The sequence below is a fragment of the Bufo bufo genome, chromosome 4 (genome assembly GCF_905171765.1).
Source record: "Bufo bufo chromosome 4, aBufBuf1.1, whole genome shotgun sequence".
Lineage (NCBI taxonomy): Eukaryota > Metazoa > Chordata > Amphibia > Anura > Bufonidae > Bufo > Bufo bufo.
Window position 1 is genome coordinate 417,968,081 of NC_053392.1, and position 23,367 is coordinate 417,991,447.

The 23,367-nt window shown below is 40.7% G+C and overlaps 1 protein-coding gene across 1 annotated transcript in view; it reads left to right on the forward strand.

Moving 5' to 3' along the window:
• MOCS3 (molybdenum cofactor synthesis 3) overlaps positions 1-23,367 on the forward strand; it is a 482,262-nt gene that overhangs the window by 89,175 nt on the left and 369,720 nt on the right. The window contains exon 3 of the mRNA XM_040429301.1: positions 12,795-12,887. Within this exon, the coding sequence (XP_040285235.1) occupies positions 12,795-12,887 (93 nt within the window). The remainder of the gene's footprint in view (positions 1-12,794; positions 12,888-23,367) is intronic.

Sequence of the window (23,367 nt, forward strand, 5' to 3'; positions counted from 1 at the left end):
CAGGCTCAGAAAAGTCAAAAATAGTGAGATATCTTGCAGAGGGATGCAGCACTCTTAAAATTGCAAAGCTTCTGAAGCGTGATCATCGAACAATCAAGCGTTTCATTCAAAATAGTCAACAGGGTCGCAAGAAGCGTGTGGTAAAACCAAGGCGCAAAATAACTGCCCATGAACTGAGAAAAGTCAAGCGTGCAGCTGCCAAGATGCCACTTGCCACCAGTTTGGCCATATTTCAGAGCTGCAACATCACTGGAGTGCCCAAAAGCACAAGGTGTGCAATACTCAGAGACATGGCCAAGGTAAGAAAGGCTGAAAGACGACCACCACTGAACAAGACACACAAGCTGAAACGTCAAGACTGGGCCAAGAAATATCTCAAGACTGATTTTTCTAAGGTTTTATGGACTGATGAAATGAGAGTGATTCTTGATGGGCCAGATGGATGGGCCCGTGGCTGGATTGGTAAAGGGCAGAGAGCTCCAGTCCGACTCAGACGCCAGCAAGGTGGAGGTGGAGTACTGGTTTGAGCTGGTATCATCAAAGATGAGCTTGTGGGGCCTTTTCGGGTTGAGGATGGAGTCAAGCTCAACTCCCAGTCCTACTGCCAGTTTCTGGAAGACACCTTCTTCAAGCAGTGGTACAGGAAGAAGTCTGCATCCTTCAAGAAAAACATGATTTTCATGCAGGACAATGCTCCATCACACGCGTCCAAGTACTCCGCAGCGTGGCTGGCAAGAAAGGGTATAAAAGAAGAAAATCTAATGACATGGCCTCCTTGTTCACCTGATCTGAACCCCATTGAGAACCTGTGGTCCATCATCAAATGTGAGATTTACAAGGAGGGAAAACAGTACACCTCTCTGAACAGTGTCTGGGAGGCTGTGGTTGCTGCTGCACGCAATGTTGATGGTGAACAGATCAAAACACTGACAGAATCCATGGATGGCAGGCTTTTGAGTGTCCTTGCAAAGAAAGGTGTCTATATTGGTCACTGATTTGTTTTTGTTTTGTTTTTGAATGTCAGAAATGTATATTTGTGAATGTTGAGATGTTATATTGGTTTCACTGGTAAAAATAAATAATTGAAATGGGTATATATTTGTTTTTTGTTAAGTTGCCTAATAATTGTGTACAGTAATAGTCACCTGCACACACAGATATCCCCCTAAAATAGCTAAAACTAAAAACAAACTAAAAACTACTTCCAAAAATATTCAGCTTTGATATTAATGAGTTTTTTGGGTTCATTGAGAACATGGTTGTTGTTCAATAATAAAATTAATCCTCAAAAATACAACTTGCCTAATAATTCTGCACTCCCTGTATATTTTCATATATCGCAATATAAGTAATTTAACTAGCCCAAAAAAAAAATTATGACTTTAGTGGGGTGACAGAAGCCCTTTAAAAATGTCAGGCCATGATGGTATATGTGTGAAAAAAAAAAAATGAAATTGGATGAAACAAATGCACTCAAAGAACTCTCCAATAACCCTTGTCTGACCATTAAACCGGCAGACAAGGGTGGAGCGGTAGTGGTTATGGATACAACAGACTATGTGAATGAGGTTTACCGCCAATTGAATGATCAAAATGTATATCGCAGACTTTCAGGTGATCCTAAGTTTGAATATTTGAAAAAAATCCGTAAGGTTCTTGATTACGCTAGAGAGGAGGGTGTAATTGATGATAAAATAAATGTAACACTGTGCGCTACCAATGAGATAAGATATATTAGAATGACCAGCCACAAACTGAGAAAACCATCTACCACTCAAGCAAACAATGCCGCAAAAACCACTATATGCGTATAGGTCTTACCTTGACGCACGTGTGTTTGTGGCGGTGCAATGTTCTGCAGCGGTCCTCCTCTTGTATTCTCTATGTATAGCAAGAGAAGTGGATCCAAGGGGAGGGGATGGCCAGCATGGACTAGTGAGTATTAGAATATTATAAGTATTGGGAAGCTCGCCCCGGCCGGTGGCAGAGTATTCCCGTTACCTGTAGGTTAGTGCTCACGTCTGAGCCAGTGACGCCACCGCTAGTGAGTTACGGGTTGTAGTGGGAGTCAAACTCCCAACGCGTTTCGAGTACGGGCGGTACTCTTCATCAGGGAACGTTACACCCACTACGTATGTTGTCATTATTTATAGTAAATGCTGTGCCTAACTCCCTCCTCCCTATAGTAATTGTTACTAATCAAAACCAAAGAGTTCAATTTCAGAGTTGAGGCCCTTTGGCAACATAGTATCCAAATTGAATATCCATTCTGTTTCTTTCTGATATTATTCATGTGTTCACTTATCCGTTTTTTTAATTTTCTTTTGGTACGTCCAATGTATAGTTTGTGACAGGGGCATTTAATCGCATTTAATCGCATAAATAACCCCTTCTGTGTTGCAGGAGATATGGCCCCTAATCTCCTTTACAGCTAAGGGATATAATGAGGAAATAGTGGAAGCACAGAAAAAAGAAATAAAATTGATAGCAAGAGAAAAATTAATAAAGAAAAATGAAAACAAAGAAACAAGAGAATCAGAAATGAAGGAGAAAATACCACCCATCATAATCCCTTATAATATACAAACCCATATCCTCAGAAAAATTGTAGGGAAATACTGGGATATATTGAAAGAGGATAAAATTGTAGGCAACCTCATACCAGAAAAACCAGTCTTTATATACAAAAGGGCAACGAATATAGGCAACAAGATTGCCTCAACTAGTAAAGGAGCAGGTATACTAATGAAAAAGAACAGCATTCAGAGCAATCTCCCACAGGGTTTCTTCCCATGTAAAAAATGTGCCCCATGTAAAAATACAGCAAAAAATACAGTGAAAACACAACATATAAATAACTATGAGGGTAGTTTTGAACAGGAGATTAGGGGCCATATCTCCTGCAACACAGAAGGGGTTATTTATGCGATTAAATGCCCCTGTCACAAACTATACATTGGACGTACCAAAAGAAAATTAAAAAAACGGATAAGTGAACACATGAATAATATCAGAAAGAAATCAACAGAACACCCCCTATCCAGGCATTTCACTGAGGTACATGGAGGAAAAATAGAAGGCATGTCTTTTTTGGGCATAGAGAAGATAGAAATGGACGCCCGTGGAGGAGACTTCATTAAAAAGCAATCAAAGAAAGAAACAGAATGGATTATTCAATTTGGATACTATGTTGCCAAAGGGCCTCAACTCTGAAATTGAACTCTTTGGTTTTGATTAGTAACAATTACTATAGGGAGGAGGGAGTTAGGCACAGCATTTACTATAAATAATGACAACATACGTAGTGGGTGTAACGTTCCCTGATGAAGAGTACCGCCCGTACTCGAAACGCGTTGGGAGTTTGACTCCCACTACAACCCGTAACTCACTAGCGGTGGCGTCACTGGCTCAGACGTGAGCACTAACCTACAGGTAACGGGAATACTCTGCCACCGGCCGGGGCGAGCTTCCCAATACTTATAATATTCTAATACTCACTAGTCCATGCTGGCCATCCCCTCCCCTTGGATCCACTTCTCTTGCTATACATAGAGAATACAAGAGGAGGACCGCTGCAGAACATTGCACCGCCACAAACACACGTGCGTCAAGGTAAGACCTATACGCATATAGTGGTTTTTGCGGCATTGTTTGCTTGAGTGGTAGATGGTTTTCTCAGTTTGTGGCTGGTCATTCTAATATATCTTATCTCATTGGTAGCGAGCAGTGTTACATTTATTTTCTCATATTTGCTATTCGTACAGCTCGTCTGCACAATATCCTCTATAGCAGGTACGGGACTGCTATAAACACCGCTGCGATCTCATATATATGGTGAAGCGCCAGTTGACTATATATCATTCTTTGTGTAATTGATGATAAGTTGCACTCCTTTCTCTATGTGGAACGACCGAGAACTCCTGTGATATACATATTACCAAAAATTCACAAGTCACTTGTTTCCCCAACAGGCTGCCCCATAGTGTCGGGCATTGGTTCACCTTTTTCTAAAATTGCTGTTTTCCTGGATAGGATTTTATCACCATATGTTTTGAGAGCTAAATCATACATAAGGGACACCACACATTTCCTTAATGAGATCAGTAAGGTACAACTCCCGACCCATGTCATTTTAGCATCATTTGATGTAGTTAGTCTGTACACATCCATTTCACATGTCAGGGGGGTGGATGCAGTCAGGAATTGCTTCACTGACTCACCTTACTCTATGAAATGTAGAGAATTTCTGATTACACTTTTGGATATTGTGCTCACCTGTAATTATTTTTCATTTCAGGATGAGTACTTTATCCAATTACGCGGGACCGCAATGGGCTCAAATGTAGCGTCAAATTATGCCAACATTTATATGACGCACCTAGAGGAGATGTACGTCTGTTAGCCACCACTTCAGACAAGTTCTGGGGTGGTGGCGTTACATAGACGACATCTTCCTATTGTGGACGGGTTCCGTTGAGGAGTTGCACCAATTTGGTGATTTCCTCAATGATATTGACCATGAGGTCAAATTTACACTTGTCTCCTCAGAAACAAAAATTGAGTTCCTTGATGTGACAGTGAGTAGACGGGGTTATCTTCTACATACTGATTTTATTTTCTAAGAAAACGGACAAAACACATTACGCAGATACGACAGTTGTCACCCTAGGAGCATGGGTAGGTCATTACCCTACAGCCAGTTACTTAGAGTCAGAAGAATAGTGCAGGGGGAGGAGGAGATTGTGGATAGGCTCAACACTATGGGCCAAAAATTTATCAAGAGAGGGTATCCCAAGAAATTGGTAGAACAACACACAGTGAGGGCTACACAACAGTCTAGGAAAACCCTACTAGAAAAAGAGACTTAGAAAAGGAGACTAACACGACAAGGGACCATAAACGTATCCCCTTTATCACACGGTTCTCACCCCTGAGTGACAAAATCAGTGGTATTTTGAAGGGACATTGGCCCATTTTGGGCAGTAACTTCAAACATATTCCCGAATTTGCCAGTCCCCCAATGATGTCCTACAGACGCACACGTAACATCAAACACCAACTTGTGCGGGCGGACATCGGTACCAGTAAAGTCTCATTTAGTTCATACAGTACAGACCAAAAGTTTGGACACACCTTCTCATTCAAAGAGTTTTCTTTATTTTCATGACTATGAAAATTGTAGATTCACACTGAAGGCATCAAAACTATGAATTAACACATGTGGAATTATATACATAACAAACAAGTGTGAAACAACTGAAAATCTCATATTCTAGGTTCTTCAAAGTAGCCACCTTTTGCTTTGATTACTGCTTTGCACACTCTTGGCGAGCTTCAAGAGGTAGTCCCCTGAAATGGTTTTCATTTCACAGGTGTGCCCTGTCAGGTTTAATAAGTGGGATTTCTTGCCTTAAAAATGGGGTTGGGACCATCAGTTGCGTTGAGGAGAAGTCAGGTGGATACACAGTTGGTAGTCCTACTGAATAGACTGTTAGAATTTGTATTATGGCAAGAAAAAAGCAGTTAAATAAAGAAAAACGAGTGGCCATCATTACTTTAAGAAATGAAGGTCAGTCAGTCAGCCGAAAAATTGTTAAAACTTTGAAAGTAAGGGCTATTTGACCATGAAGGAGAGTGATGGGGTGCTGCGCCAGATGACCTGGCCTCCACAGTCACCGGACCTGAACCCAATCGAGATGGTTTGGGGTGAGCTGGACCGCAGAGTGAAGGCAAAAGGGCCAACAAGTGCTAAGCATCTCTGGGAACTCCTTCAAGACTGTTGGAAGACCATTTCAGGGGACTACCTCTTGAAGCTCATCAAGAGAATGCCAAGAATGTGCAAAGCAGTAATCAAAGCAAAAGGTGGCTACTTTGAAGAACCTAGAATGACATATTTTCAGTTGTTTCAGACTTGTTTGTTATGTATATAATTCCACATGTGTTAATTCATAGTTTTGATGCCTTCATAGTAATGAAAATAAAGAAATCTCTTTGAATGAGTAGGTGTGTCCAAACTTTTGGTCTGTACTGTATTTAGATGCATCCAGAAAAGGTTGCTTCCCCTGTCATGGATGTGTGAATTGCCCGCTTATGTTAAGAGGGTCTTCTTTCACGCATCCTCAAACAGGAGAAGAGTACATGATTAAACACCATCTGAACTGTGATTCCTCTTATGTAGTGTACCTGCTGGAATGTCCCTGTCGTCTCCTCTACGTCTCCTCTATGTGGGGGAGACTACATGGGACGTTAAAACTAGACTAAATCATCACAGATACACCATTAGGAAAAAGAAATTGGATCTACCAGTATCTAAGCACTTCACAGAAGCTGGACACACTGAGAATGACCTTCAGGGTCATTGACCAGGTCGCCATGCTGCGACGGGGGGGTGACAGGTCATTGACACTGAAGCAGTGGGAATTGTATTGGATTTTTCAATTGCAAACTTTGAAACCCCGTGGACTAAATGTTGACTTCAGAGTGACATAGTCGGGTATTGGTGGGATTCTTGATGCCTATCTGAGAATGTGTAAGCCAAGATTGTGCTCTCCATTTATTCTTTTGTTCTCCTTTATTTCAGATTACCTTGATGGAGATTGTCTTAATTGAGCGGACATCGCCCGACATGAAATCTCTATGCGATCGACATGTTTTTTGTATACACATTTTTTCTTATAGATTTCTCCCTATGCCTATATCCATGATGGAATATGATCAGGGGATTCGAGACCAACATGTTTATTAATGTACATTCTAGGAATATTGCGGTGTGTACAAATGGGACAGAGGGGGCTGAGTGAGGGTGATGGGTGGAAGAGCAGAGGACATGTGACATGAGTGTCCCTGTCCCTTGTTCCGCACAGGTCCGTGCATCCAGGGATGGTTGCAGGTGCCAGTGTGTAACACCTGCATCCACACTGTTCCCATTAACAATCATGGTTAGTGGGGGTGCAGCGACTGGGACCGGGGCTATGATTGGCCTGAGTCTCCAGTCACAATGGAGATCGTACACTGGACTAACCTCCAGTGTTTATATTTCCATAGGCATTACCAGTCTTTCATGCGATTAGACCGCATATTAACTTGGTTACCATGGTCACGTTGTGACAACATTGGTTTCCGACCCCCTGATCATGCACAGTGAATTACTGCCACTAAGATGGATATACGAACTATGGGCACACAGTGCGCGAGACATGGGGAGAACTCGCGAGCTTTGTAAGCATCCCGGCGTCGACGTAGCATGCATTCTATGCGAATGCGCGGGATGTTGCGGGTTCTCGCGATTTGTTGATACAAACTGGAGCCTGCGCAGTACCTGCCAGGGGACGCCAATATTGGATCGCACCATGGGATTTCATTGCGTGGGTTTGTCCCTCTTTTAATCTTTATAATTGACTTATATTTTTGCACAGCTGCACTTTATGTGATAGTCAATATCAATTATGTATGTAACACCGATGTGGATGTATGATCTGTAATTTCTCTACACATATGTACGCTATGTAAACACTATGGTGGTTCACATGCATAGATGCACTGTAATAATATTTATAATCATGTTTTATATCCATATTTGTTAAATGTATTCCTAATGAGCAATCATGTTACCCTAATGAGATCCACCTAATTAAATATGTTGAGAGCACTGTGTTCACTAGCTTGACAAAGGCTCTATTGAGAGAGCTGAAGTGCTGCATTGCTTTTGGGTGTGAATAAACATCACTGATATTTCACCACAAGACCAGAGTGCCCATTTCTCGTCGACTTTACTACACTGTTTCCTGTCCAGGAACGTTTTGGGATTTGCACCTGGCATACCAACAGAGTGCTGCTGATCATCTTTTTTCTTTTTATATATATATATATATATATATATATATATATATATATATATGTATAAAAAAGTAAGTACATGTGATAAAAAGTGATAAAATTAACTAATTGGGACATTATAAAAGCTAGCTATTTATGATTATTAACAGCATCAACCACTATAGAAGAATAAAAATCACTGCACAGAGAAAAGGAGAACACAAGTTTATAGGAGAAGACGCTGGACTATTTGTACCACAACAATATATATTTTTCTTATTTTACACATACCTTCCATCCATTTTTTGATCATCTATCAAGAATATCAATACCAATTAACTCACCTGCACTAGGATCAACTTGTCAACTAGTTTGAACACTCTAGTTTACTTCATATATTTTTTCATTTTTTATATTTTTACTTTTTATTCTTATTTTTCTACTTTTTATCGATCTAATTAACTGCACATGCACTTTTTTGCACAAATTGAACCAATTCTATCAAGCTCATATTGATTTTTATGTTTGTGTGGGAACTCAAATAAGTATTTGTACACGCCATTTTATCTCTACAGCATACCCATATATATATATATATATATATATATATATATATATATATACAGTACAGACCAAAAGTTTGGACACCTTCTCATTCAAAGAGTTTTCTTTATTTTCATAACTATGAAGGCATCAAAACTATGAATTAACACATGTGGAATTATATACATAACAAACAAGTGTGAAACAACTGAAAATATGTCATATTCTAGGTTCTTCAAAGTAGCCACCTTTTGCTTTGATTACTGCTTTGCACACTCTTGGCATTCTCTTGATAAGCTTCAAGAGGTAGTCCCCTAAAATGGTCTTCCAACAATCTTGAAGCAGTTCCCAGAGATGCTTAGCACTTGTTGGCCCTTTTGCCTTCACTCTGCGGTCCAGCTCACCCCAAACCATCTCGATTGGGTTCAGGTCCGGTGACTGTGGAGGCCAGGTCATCTGGCGCAGCACCCCATCACTCTCCTTTATGGTCAAATAGCCCTTACTTTCAAAGTTTTACCAATTTTTTGGCTGACTGACTGACCTTCATTTCTTAAAGTAATGATGGCCACTCGTTTTTCTTTACTTAGCTGCTTTTTTCTTGCCATAATACAAATTCTAACAGTCTATTCATTAGGACTACCAGCTGTGTATCCACCTGACTTCTCCTCAACGCAACTGATGGTCCCAACCCCATTTATAAGGCAAGAAATCCCACTTATTAAACCTGACAGGGCACACCTGTGAAGTGAAAACCATTTCAGGGGACTACCTCTTGAAGCTCATCAAGAGAATGCCAAGAGTGTGCAAAGCAGTAATCAAAGCAAAAGGTGGCTACTTTGAAGAACCTAGAATATGACATATTTTCAGTTGTTTCACAATTGTTTGTTATGTATATAATTCCACATGTGTTAATTCATAGTTTCGATGCCTTCAGTGTGAATCTACAATTTTCATGAAAATAAAGAAAACTCTTTGAATGAGGTGTGTCCAAACTTTTGGTCTGTACTGTGTGTAATATATATATATATATATATATATATATATATATAATATATATAATTATTATTTTTTTTTTAAAAGATTTTTATTATTTTTTTTAACCAATAAATATCGATTTCTGCATAAGACCGGATGAGGAGTGCTCGTCTATACATTATATTTCAGGTATCTAAAAATTGTACCTCAGAATCTGAATAATGTAAATTGTAGGTCCTTATTCACACTATTTAGTGCTGTGTGAAATTCCATCAATTGCACCAGATCGCCGGTCCATATGAGGAAGATGTCGTCGATTATATCTCCACCACCTCAGAACATGTCCGAAATAATTCTATCTCAGGATAATGTCAAGTGATCTAATGATAAAATCACTGGCCGATGTGGACAGTGTGGACATATCTAGCATTCGTTTAACGGCTGTGAGGCCGTAATCCTGATCTATGGAGGTGTACAATTATGTAACATCAAATGAGGCTAAAATAATTGACTGTGTGTCAGGCAACTCCCTTGCCTGTGCTGTGTCCACTGTCGCTATATTTGTAGGGGTAGTGGATTTACACACTCCAATACAGGGGTGATATACCCTATTCGCTTCCATCTCACGTGTGACTCAAATTATGTCCTTTATGTGTTAACATGTCCCTGCAAATTACTTTATGTGGGAGAGACGTCCACAGACCTAAAAACTTGACTAAATAACCACCGGTTGTCTATACGCAAAAAAACTACGCGACTTACGTATACCAAAACATTTCACAGACCTCAACCATGCAGAAAGAGATTTAAAGTGTTGGATTCTTGACCATGTCCCCTTGCCTAGGAGGGGTGGTAATAGAACATTACTTTAAAAAAAAGGGAGATGCATTGGATTTATACACTCAACAGTATCAAACCAATGGGTCTTAATGTTGCGTATAATCCCAGGAGTGCTTGTATGAAGGGCGGTTTGCAGTCGTAACCCTGTTTTTATTTCGTTCCCTTTACCTCACAGGTATATGGTGACATGCAAAATAACACAATTAATATTTTATTGAATGATCTGAATAAATTCTCATCTTTGTTTCTTTTTCTCTTTTCTTTTTCTCTGTAGATGCTGTAATGGACCGGTGTGGGAGTGTGGTGACCATGTGTGTGCATGTGTCCATTGGAGTTGGATTGCGACCTTCGTGCATCTTTTTGGTTATAATTATATTTGTTTTATTGTACTGCGGGTGCGCCAATAGTATATTCACAAATTACGCTAGTAGTCCCCAATAGTGTGAGGAGAACCCTCATTGATTTGGTGCTGGAGCTTGGTGTGGGACCCAATAATATAAGCGCCTGGTACTAACGTATTGTGCGCGCCTATAGAGATGGTCCAGTAGGGGTGAGGGTTGATGTCTTTGACAAGAGGTCACCTCCCCCTTGCTCCATTCTGCACCATAATATGTGTTCATAGCTTTGTAATAAAAGGATCTTTGGGTGATGCACCTCTACTAAGATGGCGTTGTGTGGAGCAGCACACAGGTACGCATGCGCCGGCTTTCGGTCTTATGGATACCACTACCAAAATGGCTGCTGTTGACTCAGAGCTGGAGTGCGCAGGCTCCGAGATGAGTCAATGTGACCGCTTCCTGTTTGAAGGCTTATGATGCTTGGCGCAGGCGCAGTACATGTTACAGCACGCCGAGATTTTGGCTTTTTGAATGCATGAGGTCGCCTCCGCACCTTGATGGTATGTACAGTCGTCAGTCCTCTCCCACATTCCGGTGTGTTACACCATTATCTTGATTCACATCACCTGATAAGGATTATGCACTTATAAGGATGTACACTGAATAAATATCAGGAATACACTGTATTTGTAACACAGATATGATTTTACTTATATCATGGAAGTATGTGATCATCACTCGATTTTATGTCATTTAATCAAGTCTTTTGACACGATTTTATCTAATGATTTGTCATTATTATCACTTATGCACTTATGATATTTATTGATTGGTTGGATTATATATTTGCCACTAGTCACATGTGTTATTTGCTTGAGAAAGGTTATATGGATGAGCTGAAACGTTGCTGCTGCTGTATTGTTCCACATGGGTGAATAAACTTTTTTTCATTGTTTTATAGCCTTTGGAGTGCTGTCCATCTTTCTATATATACACTCACCTAAAGAATTATTAGGAACACCATATTAATACGGTGTTGGACCCCCTTTTGCCTTCAGAACTGCCTTAATTCTACATGGCATTGATTCAACAAGGTGCTGATAGCATTCTTTAGAAATGTTGGCCCATATTGATAGGATAGCATCTTGCAGTTGATGGAGATTTGAGGGATGCACATCCAGGGCACGAAGCTCCCGTTCCACCACATCCCAAAGATGCTCTATTGGGTTGAGATCTGGTGACTGTGGGGGCCATTTTAGTACAGTGAACTCATTGTCATGTTCAAGAAACCAATTTGAAATGATTCGAGCTTTGTGACATGGTGCATTATCCTGCTGGAAGTAGCCATCAGAGGATGGATACATGTTCTCATTCTGTTTACGCCAAATTCGGACTCTACCATTTGAATGTCTCAACAGAAATCGAGACTCCTCAGACCAGGCAACATTTTCCAGTCTTCAACAGTCCAATTTTGGTGAGCTCGTGCAAATTGTAGCCTCTTTTTCCTATTTGTAGTGGAGATGAGTGGTACCTGGTGGGGTCTTCTGCTGTTGTAGCCCATCCACCTCAAGGTTGTGCGTGTTGTGGCTTCACAAATGCTTTGCTGCATACCTCGGTTGTAACGAGTGGTTATTTCAGTCAACGTTGCTCTTCTATCAGCTTGAATCAGTCAGCCCATTCTCCTCTGACCTCTAGCATCCACAAGGCATTTTTGCCCACAGGACTGCCGCATACTGGATGTTTTTCCCTTTTCACACCATTCTTTGTAAACCCTAGAAATGGTTGTGCGTGAAAATCCCAGTAACTGAGCAGAATGTGAAATACTCAGACCAGTCCGTCTGGCACCAACAACCATGCCACGCTCAAAATGGCTTAAATCACCTTTCTTTCCCATTCTGACATTCAGTTTGGAGTTCAGGAGATGGTCTTGACCAGGACCACACCCCTAAATGCATTGAAGCAACTGCCATGTGATTGGTTGACTAGATAATTGCATTAATGAGAAATAGAACAGGTGTTCCTAATAATTCTTTTGCTGAGTGTGTGTGTGTGTAAATATATATATATATATATATATATATATATATATATATATATATATATATATATATATAATTTCCTCTAACACAGCATTAATCATTCTCTAACTGTTGATACAGTATATACTTTAGGAATTTAGAGATTCATCACTGCATCACTGTGATTAAAAAAATACTGTCACAGGTCTAGAACAATTGCACTTTCAATGATTTAATGTTTTATATTTTTTGATATTTTTTCCAGGTCAATTAAACTTGTCGAGAGCGTCTGTGTTAATAATAGGTTGTGGAGGATTGGGATGCCCGTTAGCTCAATACTTGGCTGCAGCTGGAATAGGTGATAATATCTCACATTATATTCACTAAATGTTATTGATATTCTGTATGTCAGTATAATTTCAATTATACCAACTTTAGTGTTTTATTATGTTCTACTATTTGCAAGATAAAAACACTTTTTATTACAAAATAATTTGTCTTTTTGCAGCATTCCAAGACTTTTTTTTGTGTGATATAACTGTGAGTTCCCCTTTTTCCAGGACAGTTTGTAGTTTTCATTGTTAATATTTTTTATCATTTTTTATTCTGTTTTTGGTAGGTGAGGTGAATAGAAAATAGCCATTCTAGTATTGTTTTTTTTTTATTTATACTCGCCCCTTTCTCCAGGACCTTTCTCTGCGGCATTGGTCCGGTAATCCTGCAGCTGTCAGGTGCTCTGTTCTTAGCATGTAACTGTGCACATCATCAATGCTGTGACGTGTTAGGATAGAGCACCTGATTGCTGCAGCTATTCATTGTCTCCATGTCTACATGTTACATTTACTAGCCCATCAATATTGCGGTGTGTAATAAAGTTGCAGCAGGAGCAACGGACCAGTGCCGCAGAGACTGGCATTGGAGAAAGAGATATATGTTGTTATTTTTTTATTTTTTATTGTTTGTTTTATTTTTTATTTTTATTTTTTTAGGGCTTGTCCAAGATTTTAACCCCTTAAGGACCTGCTCCATACATGCGGGCTGATCGGGCAGGTGCAGGAGCTATGCCCCCCCCCCCATCAGCGGCATGGACCCGGCAGTCACTGACAGACGGGACTCTGCTGCATACGCCGGCATCTGTGTTTTCCCCTTGTATACCGCGGTCAAAGCTGACCGCGGCATGCAGAGGGTTCGCGGAGGTTACGGGTGCCCTCCGCTTCCCCATTGGGTTCCCGTGCTGCAGTGGTGGGGACCCGATGCCTATCATAGGCATCCGAGCTTGCCTTCTATTGAAGCCTGTGAGATCCAGCCCTTAGGCTGAGTCTCACAGGCATGCTCTCAGCATAAAAACTGACAGCCAATGCATTACAATACAGGTTGTATTGTAATGCATTGCAAAGGGGATCAGACTCCAGAAATTGAAGTCCCAGAGTAGGACAAAAATAAAAAAAAAAGTTTTTTTCATAATTAAAAATAGTTTCGAGTAAAAAAAAAAAATTCCCCAAATAAAACACAAAATTGTAAAGAAAAAAAAGAAAACCGGACATATTAAACATTGCCGCGTCCGTAACGACCGGCTCTACAAAAATTTGACATGATCCACCCTCTCACCTGAACGCCATAGAAAATATATATAAAATAAAAACTGTACTAAAGCAATCATTTTTTTGTCACCTTACATCACAAAAAGTGCAACACCAAGCGATCAAAAAGGCGTATGCCCCCCAAAATAGTACCAATCAAACCGTCACCTCATCCTGCAAAAAAATGAACTCCTACATAAAGCAATCGGGCAAAAAATAAAAAAAACATAGCTCTCAGAACATGGACACATTAAAACATAATTTTTTGGGTTTCAAAAATGCTATTATTGTGTTAAAGTGAAATAAATAAAAAAAAGTATGCATATTAGGTATCTCCTCGTCCGCAAGAACCTGCTCTATAAAAATATCACATGATCTAACCCCTCAGCTGAATACTGTAAAAAAAAAAAAAAAAAAAAAAAAATGGTGTCAAAAAAAGCAATTTTTTCTCACCTTACATCACAAAAAGTGTAATAGCAAGCGATCAAAAAGTCATACGCACCCCAAAATAAAGCCAAACAGTCATCTCATCCTGCAAAAATTATACCCTACCTAAGACAATCGCCCAAAAACTGAAAAAACTATGGCTCTCAGACTATTGACATAATAAAACATGATTTTTTTGGTTTCAAAAATTATTTGTGTAAAACTAACATAAATAAAAAAGTTGACATATTGGGTATCGCCAGATCCGTAATAACCTGCTCTATAAAAATATCACATGACCTAACCCCTCAGGTGAACACCGTAAAAAAATAAAAAAAGGTGTAAAAAAAGCAAGTTTTTGTCACCTCACATCATAAAAAGTTTAATAGCAAGCGATAAAAAAGTCATATGCACCCTATAATAGTATTAATCAAACCGTCATCTCATCCCGAAAAAAATGAGCCCCTACACAAGACAGACGCTTAAAAAAAATAAAAAATACGGCTTTCAGAATGTGGAGACGCTAAAAAAAATTTTTGGTCACGACCCTATCAACCTGCTCTATAAAAATACCACATAATATAACCTGTCGGATGAATGTTGTAAATAACAAAAAATAAAAACGCTGCCAAAACAGCTATTTTTTTTGTTACCTTGGCTCACAAAAAGTGTAATATAGAGCAACCAAAAATTATATGTACCCTAAAATAGTACCAACAAAACTGCCACCTTATCCCGTAGTTTCCAAAATGGGGTCAATTTTTTTGGGAGTTTCTTCTCTAGGGGTGCTTCGGGGGGCTTCAAATGGGACATGGTGTCAAAAAACCAGTCCAGCAAAATCTGCCTTACAAAAACCATATGGCGTTCCTTTCCTTCTGCGTAATGCCGTGTTCCCGTACAGCAGTTTACGACCACATATGGGGTGTTTCTGTAAACTACAGAATCAGGGCCATAAATATTAAGTTTGGTTTGGCTGTTAACCCTTGCTTTGTAACTGGAAAAAATGGATTAAAAAGGAAAATCTGCCAAAAAAGTGAGATTCTGAAATGTTATCTCTATTTTCCATTAATTCTTGTGGAACACCTAAAGGGTTAACAAAGTTTGTAAAATCAGTTTCTCATCAGGGTGTAGTTTCTAAAATGGGATCACTTTTTTGGAGTTTCTACTCTAGGGGTACATCAGGGGGTCTTCAAATGTGACATGGCAGCTTAAAATTATCCCATTGAAATCTGCTTTCCAAAAACCATATGGCGTTCCTTTCCTTCTGTGCAATGCCGTGTGCCCGTACAGCAGTTTACGACCACATATAGGGTGTTTTTATGTAAACTACAGATTCAGGGCAATAAATGTTGTTTTTTTTGGCTGTTAACCCTTGTTTTGTTAGTGGAAATTTTTTTTATTAAAATGGAAAATCTGCCAAAAAAGTGAAATTATTAAATTTCCTCTCCATTTTCCATTAATTCTTGTGGAACACCTAAAGGGTTAACAAAGTTTGTAAAATCAGTTTTGAATTCTTTGAGGGGTGTAGTTTCTAAAATTGGATCAAATCGGTGGTTTCTATTATGTAAGCCTCACAAAGTGACTTCAGACCTGAACTGGTCCTTAAAAAGTGGGTTTTGGAAATTTTTTGAAAAATAGCCAGAACTCCCTCAGTGCGCCTGCGCCGATGACATCACCGAAAGAGAAGACGTCATCGGCGCAGGCGCACTGAGGGAGTTCTGAGGAGACGAGCCTCCTCATCTCAGAGCGCCTGCGCCGAATGAACAGAGGCGCGCGATTTTTGAAATACTGACAGGGCCGGCCGGAGGAGGAGATCCCGGCTGGCCCTGTCAATCAACATGGCGAGGGGGTGGTTTTCTGCTGCGGCTACCAGCAAGTAGACGCCCTACTTGCTGGTAGAGACCGGATTCACATATTATAAAACTTCGTTTTCTAAAGAAACGGCCGCATGAAAGTAAGTGATAAGATTATATTCTCCTATATCGCGCTATAAGGAATGTAACTATCCAAAAAAAAAAATATGAGTTTTGTGGGGTGACAGAAGCCCTTTAAGGATCAGTTCAGGTCTGAAGTCACTTTGTGGGGCTTACATAATGGATACCCCCCAAAACTGACCCCATTGTAGAAACTACACCCCTCAAGTTACTTAAAACTGATTTTACAAACTTTGTTAACCCTTTAGGTGTTCCACAAATTAAAGGAAAATGGAGATCAAATTGTTAAATTTCACTTTTTTGGCAGATTTTCCATTTTAATCCATTTTTTTCGGTAACACATCGAGGATTAACATGCAAACAAAACTCTATATTTATTACACTGATTCTGCAGTTTACAGAAACACCCAACATGTGGTCGTAAACTGATGTAAGGGGACACTGCAGGGCGCAGAATAAAGGGAGCGCCATATGGTTTTTGGAAGGCAGATTTTGCTGAACTGGTTTTTAGATGCCATGTCCCATTTGAAGCCCCCCTGATGCACCCTTACAGTAGAAACTCCCAAAACTTGACCCCATTTTGGAAACTAGGGGATAAGGTGCCAGTTGGTACTATTTTGGGGTACATATGATTTTTAATTGCTCTATATTACATTTTTTGTGAGGCAAGGTAACCAAAAAATGGCTGTTTTGGCACGGTTTTTATTTTTTACAACATTCATCTGACAGGGTAGATCATGTGCTATTTTTATAGAGCAGGTTGTTACGGATGCAACTATATCAAATATGTCTACTTTCTTTGTTTCAGTTTTACATAAAGCATTTTTGAAAAATAATTGTTTTTGTCTCCATTTTATGAATGCCATTTTTATTTTTATTTTCCTGCCAATCAAGACGATTGGCAGGAAAATAAAAATGGCATTCATAAAATTGAAACAAAGAAGTAGAGCCTACAATAACCCAAAAACCGCACCTCATTCACCAACCTACTGCAACTTGTACAAAAAAAGAGCAAGGATTTTTACAAGGTAAAAAATCTCATTTTATTCAATATAAATCACATGATCATTACAGGTAATGCTCAAAAGGGACAGGACATGGAGACTGAGCCACAAAGGGCTATACAATGTGGAGAATCACAATGGGGGATAATGTGACCATAAACAGCAGAGAACAACAATTTACCAGAGGCCGTGAACAAAAGTGTAGTTTCGGGTGCAATTGCTAATCCCTAGTATAAAACAACTACCTGACTATTGTTCACAACATCTGTCCAAGGATGCTGTGAGGTGTCAATGGACGGTGCAATACTACTAATGAAGATGGCATATAACAATGAACTGCAAGCCTCTCGTCCCACCCTGATCCAGCTGCCAAGTTACCTACCCATGTTGCTGCTGTAGAATGGTAACACGATTCCCCCATTGCTTCAACCTCGACACGTGTTTCGCCACGTAGGCTTCGTCAGGAGGTATAAACATACTAAGACAAACTTGGGCATATAAAGGCTAAAGAGGAGGGATTAATTATCACTCACCATGATCATCTGTACTGGGGGTGTGTTCCGGCGCGAACTGCCCATGTTGCAAGACTGCCTCCTTCAGCGCTCCCTGGTTATCAAAATGCGACCTGATTCCAGCACTTCCGGGTGGCAGTCATACAGAGCATGCTCCAGCCGCGTCATCCCCCAATCACATGATTGGTCACATGGTCCTGACATCATGGACATGTGACCATCTCCCAGGTCCTTCAACCATAGCTAAAAAGTACTCCCAAGTCCTGAATACAACTATTGTAAACAACTACCAGTCATTGAGCTAAAGCTAGCTGTCCATAACTCAGCATACCTCTCGATTATCTTCATTTCAGCTCATAGGTAAATTCATAAAATACAAATATAATCTCAAGATCATTCCATAGCAGAATATATCTTTAAATTACCATGATTAAATTGTAAGGAGAAGGAAAGGGGAGGGAGGGAAACCATCCACTCATCCATTCATACAGGGAAGGCAAAAATCGAAATCACTAAATGGATACATGATCTTTACATTTAGCCAAAACCTACGTGCAATAGAATAAAGTGCATGTGTGCTCTAATAGCTTATATGATCACAATGACATTAAATGTCAATAATTATTACCAAAATATAAAAAATGTATTACATAGTGAGCGGATCCAACCCCCAATAGCTGGCTGCAGGGCGACTGATCCCAGGGAAAATTGGGAATCAGCCGCGCCGCAACCGTCAGTGGTTGGTCAGATCCGTCCCAACTTCAAGTGAGTGAGGTTCATGTTCAAATGAGGATGGAACAGACCCATATTGTCAGTTGGACAGTATGCCTTGTGATTCCCCAAACAAGTGCTGAATACAATGCTGCTGGTGCACCCACCTCCCAGTGGGCACAGCAGAGAAGCCAATCCACGAACCGGAGTTGACCTGTCCGCCGTGCGCAGTGGGGGGTCGGTTACACCACAGCCACATGAAAAATAACAAATATATGGGTCAGCTTTCCACCTAAGGGCGGACTGAACCACCCATAATTATGGGACGTACGTCCTATGAAAACACCAAAAGTGTATACAATACATAATCTGTTAGTCATCAATGTGACAAAAATATAAAATATGAACATGATAGTGCCAAGAAAATGTACAGGTTGCTTCTTCTCTGATGATGAGTGACAGTCCCATGAAGAGTGTTCAAAAGGGGGTGCAATATGAAGATACCCCATATCTCCCTCTCAAATCACGTCATGCAATTGACAGGTTTTCTTATGGTTCGTGGTTATCTACCATCCAATCTTACTCCATCTTAAATCTAAACAAAAAATGACAATTAGACACATACATATAAACGTACTTATTTGCCCATAGTAAAATACACGTCTTACAAAAAGGACTTGAAGCTATTATATTCATTTAACCCACTTGGAACCACTGTATCAAGCACAGTAATCCATTTAGTTTCTTTTTGTAGTAACGCCCTCTTTGCGTCACCACCTCGCACCCCCAACCTAACTCTGTCAATACCTCTTACCCTCAGGACACTATTATGGTACTTGAGGAAATGCCGTGGAACAGATTGTAATTCATCCACGTCCTGGTCTTTACATTGTGAGGCTGTGCGGATTTTGCTGGCATGTTCCAGTATCCGAGTTTAAGGCTCTAGTTGTCATGCCGATATAAATCAATCGGCACGGACAAGTTAGCCAATATACGACTCTCTCAGTGGTGCAGGTTATATAGTGAACGATCTTGAATTCCGCGTCCCCGGAGGCGTCATAGAAAGAGGTGGAACGTTCCATGTACATACATGCGGCACATTTCCCACAAGCTTTCGAACCCCATGGAGGACCTTTGCCCCCAAAGATTCCCCTGGGAATGTCTGCTACATAATGCTCCTTGTCAGCATATCCTTCAGGGTTCTGGACCTTCTCTAAGTGATTTGGGGATAATTGGGTAGGGATGACCGCAGATCCCTGTCAGTCATCAACACTGACCAATGCCTTTTCTTTTTTTTTTTTTAATGATCTCTTTATTGAAGTGAGAGATTCCATACAATAAATATGCAAGTACAAGTCATAAATGGCAATAGTTATGACAATTATTGTACAGACAAATGTCATAGCTCAGCTCTCAAATCCATTTTTCACAATTTATTATCTCCACACCCAATATGACCGAAACCCCCCTCCCAATACCACCATGACAGTATGTCATTCGTAAAAAATGTACATCACACCTCAAACCTGAAAATCCCTTACGCCAAATTATGTTTCCAACTTCCCCAATCTATTTGCAAGTTGCGCTTCCAGGTACCATTTAGTCAACTTGAATGGGGCCATAAGTTCCTCAATTTCGCAACTTGACAATAACTTCTCTACGAAGCTCCTCCATTTCTTAATGAATTTCTCAATTAACCGTTCTTTATCTTGCTCCAGCTCTAATCTTTCCAAATAGAGGACATTCTTCATTGTCCCCATCACCTCATCCCATGACGGTACTTCCACTCCCAACCAGTGTCGTAAAAGAGATTTCTTTACTGACATCAGCAGAAGATGTACCCCTCCCTTAGTAACCACTGCTCCTATTTCCTCGTCCTTATTTTTGAGTACATAATGGAAAATACATTGCTGAGGCGTTAATCCCACTATCTCTCCCAGACCTCTTTTATTGTTTCCACTGACTGTTGCCACAGCGATTGTACTTTCTGGCATTCCCATATAGCATGTAGTAATCCAGCTCTTGGGAGATCACACTTGGGACACTTTCGCAGATAATGGGCGGGGGCATCACGATACGATAAATTAAAGGCGTAAGTCGCTCTATGTATAAGCCTTAGTTGCGACTCTCTCCACTGTTCATTATACGTTGCCCGCCGTACCTACTCAAGACCCACTCTCATTTTCTTTGCTATGTTCTGGTCCGACAGTTCTCTTTCCCAAGGCTTATAGGCCCCCTTTACCAAGCCTATCGTCTGGATATTATGAAGCTTCTGGTGTAGGTCTGATAGGGACATGTGGGAACCGTCTCTGCCCAGCAAAGCTGCAAACCACGCCAGCCTCTGAGTCACTTAAAGAGCTCGCCTGTGCTTTACAATAACTTCTAATTTGCTGATAGGGGAGATAGTGTGCGTCATGTAGGTCGTATTTTTCTTTCACCTGTTCCCAGGACAGCCAGTGGAGATTATTAGTATGCAGTAGATCACTGTTTTTGTTTTTCCATACCTGGAATAAAATGTTCTCCCTGCCCTGGGGAAATGCCAGTAGTGACCACAGTGGCATTCTAGGTGATATATAGTAAGGAGCCCATAAATCTTTCTGATCGCCTTCCACGCCATTATGGTGTCTTTTAATAGGACGGCCTGTCTAATCGACGTTGGGATATCCCTTAGTTTAGAATGTAATAGGGCCTCGAGGTTCCCTCTACCAGCTAGTTCCTTTTCGAACGAAATCGCCGAATAGTGGCCAGTTCCCCACACCCAATCTCTTACATGTCTGAATAGTGATGCCAGGTTATAGTGGCGGATATTTGGTAGTTGTAATCCCCTTTCGTACTTCAGCATCGTCAGTTTAGCATAGGCGATACGGGGCCTTTTAGTTTTCCACAGGAAGCGATTAAACGCTCTCTGCATCCTCGTAACGTCTGTGTGTTTTAGTAATAGCGGAATTGTTTGGAGTGGATAAAGTAACTTCTTATTAGTAGCTTATCATTTTAACTAAATGTGCTCTACCGCACAAGGACAAGGGCAGTTGCGGCCATTTTTCTAATTCGTTTTCTATTTTCAGGAATAGAGGGGGATAGTTCAATGTGTATATTGAGTTCGGGGTACGCCCTATCTTAATGCCCAGGTAAGTTAGATAGTCCTTCCGGACCTCAACCCCATTTCTCATATGGCTCCCCAAGTGAGACTTTTGTCCTAAAAACAGTAACTGACTCTTGTCCACGTTGATCCTATAACCTGTCACCTTCCCGTAAGTGTTTGGTGCTTCTAATATCCTATCTAACTGGAGCTCAGGGGCACCGAGATATAACAGGATATCATCCGAAAAAACAACTTACTTTCAACTCTCTGTTGCCTATTTTGATCCCCTCAAAGATATCAGATTTTATCAGCCATCTCGCCAGGGATTCCATTGCCAAGTTAAAGAGTAACGGGGACAAAGGGCATCCCTGACGCGTGCCCTTGCTGAGTATAATGGGTTTGGATAAGAAGCCCAGTATATTTACTCTCGCCTGGGGATTTTCATAGAGCGCCGTCAAGTAATTCCTAAAGTGTCCCCTAATGTTAACCCTATCTAGCACCATGTCCAGCCATTGCCAGCTAACATTATCGAAAGCCTTTTCGTCATCAATTGCAAGCAACGCTGGACATGGTTTATTTTTTATATCCCTATTCGTATTTAGGATGGCTAAGACTTTACGGATATTGGTCACCGCTGATCTGCCCTTCATGAATCCCACTTGGTGAGAACCAATTAGTTCAGGCACACAGTTGGCTAACCAATTAGCTAAGATTTTGGATAGAATCTTGACATCATATCGGTCTATATGCACTTGGCTGGGTTAAGTCCCTTCCCGGTTTCGGAAGAATCTTGATATAGGCCATCTTGCCCGTGTCGGGCAAGCTCCCCCTACCATGATGTTGTTAAACAGCCTGGTCAAAGTCGGGGTCAATTCTTGGTTCATTGCTTTGTAAAATTCTGTGGGGAACCCGTCGGGCCCCGGTGCTTTACAGTTTGACAGGGTTTTTATGGTCGCCCCGACCACCTCTTCACTTACATCACGGTTCAGGGTTTCTAACACGTCTATAGGCATTCGTGGTAGGTCCACCTTGTCCAAGAGACCCCTTGCTTCCAGAGGATTAAAGGGATCGTTAGAATACAGCGTCTGATAAAATTCACCTAGAATTTCCACTATATCTTTCGTTTGGGTGCATAGCTTTCCTAACTTATCTTTTAGGGGGTGTAACATCGACTGTTTGACAAAGGGGCGCGTTAAGTTAGCCAGTAAATGACGGGCTTTATTACCTAAGTGAAAAAACTTTGCCCTTTGGTAGTCCCCGAACCATTTTTCCTGTCTTTCCTGACAGTAGTCGAAGTTATGTTTAGCAGTTACCCAGAGTAATTTATTGGGATCTGTGGGATTTTGTAGGAACTCGGTGTATGCCTCCCGTACCCTCATAGTGGCCTCATCATACTTTTTCCTCGCCTCTCTCCTCTTCCCTATCGTATACGACATTATCCGGCTTCTCAGTACTGCCTTAGCCGCATCCCAGAAAAGACCCTGATTTGTCACATGTTCCGCATTGTCCCGCGAATATTCCCACCACCAATCTTTTAGCTGGTCTATGAATTCCTTGTCCTTGGACAAGTGCTGAGGCATTCTCCAAGT